Raw genomic sequence first — 3,918 nt, 5'->3', positions numbered from 1 at the left:
GCAGTTCTTTCAAGTTGTCTTCTAGTAATGGCTGGTCTACCATTCCATTTTACACCACTTCTTGGCTTGTATGCACACTCCAGAATATCTGTCGAGGACCTCTTTTCACCACCATGAGAGACCACTCTTGGCTTACCTCCACCAGACTGCCAAAAATAGAAAATATTCAGTAAAGTTGTTAAAGCAAACAAGATATAAAATTAACTTTGAACTACTTACAGAAAAACTTGTGAACCCACTGCTTGATTGAAATAGTCCAAACCCAGAACTTCCCCTACCACTACCAGTTCCTCTTCCTCTACCAGCAGCAGCAGGGGCAGAAGTAGTTGGAGTACCAGTTCCTCTTCCTCTACTAGCAGCAGTTCCTCTTCCTCTACCAGCAGCAGCAGGGGCAGAAGTAGTTGGAGTTCCTGTTCCTCTTGCTCTACCTCTTCCTCCACATCTTTGGATATATGAAGCATTTACTGGAGTAGAATCTGTAGGCCTTGCTTTCTTAGGGCAACTCCTCTTGTTGTGTCCATATCCACCACAGTTTGAACATGTCATCTCCATACCCCTTCTTGAAAGCTTTCCAGAAGTAGGATGTTCAGTTTCTTCTCTTCTTCTCTTCTTCTTTGGTCTACCAGGCATCTTTTTAATTGGTGGGGGTTCAATTGGTGGATTGGTAGATGTTGGCCACATCTGCATGTTTGACACAGGCTGGATGAATGTTGAATATGCCTTCAGATAGGTGGATTTGTGGTACCAGTGAGATATGTAGTTAATTGGGTCAAGGTTCTTGAAATGCATAGCAGCAATGGCATGAGCACAAGGGATACCCTTCAGCATCCATGACCTGCATGTACAAGTTTGAGCTTGCATATTCACACAATGCTTCAGCACCACTCTTAATGAGGTATCCTCAACCTCATAGCTATATTCACCACTCCACTTGATTGTACACCTCATAGATTGTGCCATGTTATCTTGATACACCTTCATAGCAATTGGAGATATATCACATATCCATGTATCTGCAAACTCCCTCAACTTTCCTATTCTTTCCATCATCTTCACTCTAATTTCCTCCAACATTGTGATAATTGTCTTGTGCCGATCAGCAAGTATCCAAGCATTAAATGTCTCACACATATTGTTGTCAATTATATCACATTTCCTGTCACAGTTGAAGTATGCTCTACACCAGGTTTCCTTGTTATACCTCAAGAGGCTCTCACATATCCCATTCCCAAGCATATTCAAACTGTCCAGGTGAAAATTCAGTTCTGCCACACATGATGCTCTAGCACACCTCCAGAAGTTATTTCTCCTCTCTAATCCTCTCCAATCTTTGGACCAGTTTGCTAATATATGTCTGGAACACCACCTATGTTCACTTTCAGGCAACACTTCTGATACAGCTTTAAGCAATCCCTTAAACATAAAAAGAATTGAATTAGTTGCCAACAGAAACAGAAATTAGAAAAAATAAATATTGACAGAAAACAGAAACAGAAGAATATATTCACCTTTTGCATATCAGACATGATAGTAAGATCCCTTCCATCTTGAAGCTCTAAGTCATGAGTCACACACTTCAAAAACCATGTCCAAGTGAAACTATTCTCAACCTCTACAATGGCTCAAGCTATAGGAAACATCTGATTATTTCCATCCTTTGATACTGCTACAAGAAGTTGACCCTTACAAATGCCTTTCAGAAAACAACCATCAATGCCAATTATCCTTCTGCAACCTTCAGACCATCCCTTCTTCATAGCATAGAAGCAAACATAAAATGAATTGAAGACAAGCTTGCCTTCACCTTGATCTTCTACCTTCACAACACAAGTTGTACCTGGATTTGTTTGTAACAGAATATCTCTATAATCATAGAGTCTCTTGAACTCAGCATGCACATCACCTATTATCTCCTTTAGAATTTTTGCTCTAGCTCTATGTACAGTAGACCTACCAATATACATGTTCAGTTCATCCTTAATGAGTTTCTTTAGCTCCCAAACTTTCATTTTTGGTTGACACACAATCTTATCCCTATAATGCTTTGCTAGGTATCTGGAGTTGCAAAGCTTGTTTTTATTTGTTTTGTAACACTTGTGGACAGGACAATACCTTTTTACCTTAAAATTGTTCGATCTGCCATCTTTGCTTGCAGCCAAGATCCATGGACATTTTGGATGCATGCATCTTACCCTCACCCTGCCAGGTTCATTAATATACTTTTCAATTTGAACTCCTTTCTGAATTGCATACTTACTAACAGCAAACCTAAATTGTTCAACACTCTAAAAAATCAGCCCCAACTCCCAGGTTATTTTCTTGACAGTTGGATCAAATATCAGGGCTTTCTTCCTCCTCTTGGCAGCCATTTTCTCCTTATGTTCTTCATCAAATTCATCTTCAGCATCTGAAGGAAAACTTTCAGCATCTGAAGACCTAAAGTAAGGCTCATCTGTCCCTACTAAGCCTGTGTACCTATCTTGCTTGCTACCAGTTCTTAATTCATCAAAACCAATATCAACTCATGCATCACCTAGGTTAATATCACCTCTATCTTTTGGCCTTTCACTCCTTTTCCTCCTATACTTCCTCAGTTCATCCCTACACTCTACAAATTCTTCATGAACATCAGATTCATAATCCTTATCATCAGGAACATGTAAATCTACTCCATCACTCTCATCACTATCACTATTGTCAAAGTCTGAATCATTCTCATTGTCATCCTCACCTTCACTATTATCAAAGTCTGATTCACTATCTACTCCACTCTCTTGTTCTCTTGAAGGTGCAGGGGCAGGAGCAGGAGTAGGTTCAGGAGAAGGAGAAGGGGAAGGGGTAGGTTCATGAGCAGGTGCAGATTCAGATTCAGATTCACTATCTTTCTCTTCTTCTAAGACATTTGTGCTCTTAAAAGCTCCACTATTACACCCACCAACCCCTTTACTAGCCTCATTTATGTCAACAACACATAAAGGGGCAGCATGAGTTACAAAAATATCTAAGGTATCCCCATCTTTCAATTCATTACAAATGTCTAAAATATCCTTGTCTGTTAGAATATTTACCAATTTATCTGTCCTATCCATTGGACAAATATACAGCTCAGCCACATTTTGAAAGTCATATATCCTAGTGTAGTTCATTAGTTCAATAAAAGACAGTAAATTCACATCTACATCTAAAGTTAATATTTGACTACCACCCACATAACGAGCAAAGTTACCAGGAACTAATACCCCATCATGGTACCACCCGAGGGTAATGATTTTAAAAGACATTATTTGCAAATAAATAAGGGACAAATAAATGGACTTTCCACATGCAATAATTGAAAATAAAGAACTACAAATGAAATATAAAAGTGGAGACAAAGACAAGAACATATCACATTGTTCAAAGCAATGGTATTACAATAATCGGTTAAACCCTAACTTTACACACGGTTTGCAAACACAAGACAAATCTCTTTTATAAAAAAACTATCTGTAAAGGCAACAAGACGACAACTTCACAGTGATATCGATAATGACAAAAGATTCCCCTTTTAAAAAATCCGATAACCCTAAGCAAAATAGAAGAAATTTCAAAAAAACCCTAGATTCAACCCACCCACTACTAAAATAAACGGGTAATGCAAGGGGAAGAAAATTACTAACATATTAACCGCATAAATCCACCGGAAATCCACGATGAAAGCGTAGCTTGAGATGGTCGCCGGAATCGCCTTTACAGTAGCTCCTTCTAGATGTATCGGATTTTGAGTACTGACTTGGGTAAGTTTGATTTTAACGCTTTTACCTTGTGGGTCGGGTAAGGTCAGTTAGGGTCGGGTAGGGTCGGGTTAGTTATTATAAGGTAATCGGTTACAATTATGTAAAGTCAAACGCGTGACATACACGGATGTCTTATTAACAG

At 38.9% G+C, this 3,918-nt stretch overlaps 1 protein-coding gene across 1 annotated transcript; it reads right to left on the bottom strand.

Annotated features, from left to right (window-relative positions):
* Positions 1-352: 352 nt before the first annotated feature.
* On the bottom strand, positions 353-3,281 carry LOC138875830 (uncharacterized). Its single transcript, XM_070154703.1, has 6 exons — positions 2,549-3,281; positions 2,325-2,407; positions 1,665-2,240; positions 1,509-1,574; positions 466-1,413; positions 353-373 (listed from the first exon to the last, which is right to left on the bottom strand). Exons 1-6 carry the CDS (start codon positions 3,279-3,281, stop codon positions 353-355), a joined length of 2,427 nt encoding a protein of 808 aa, XP_070010804.1.
* Between the last annotated feature and the right edge of the window lie 637 nt (positions 3,282-3,918).

Source organism: Nicotiana sylvestris, chromosome 8 (assembly GCF_000393655.2).
Source record: "Nicotiana sylvestris chromosome 8, ASM39365v2, whole genome shotgun sequence".
Lineage (NCBI taxonomy): Eukaryota > Viridiplantae > Streptophyta > Magnoliopsida > Solanales > Solanaceae > Nicotiana > Nicotiana sylvestris.
Note: the sequence above shows the minus strand (reverse complement) of the source record. Positions and strands in the feature narration are given on the sequence as shown.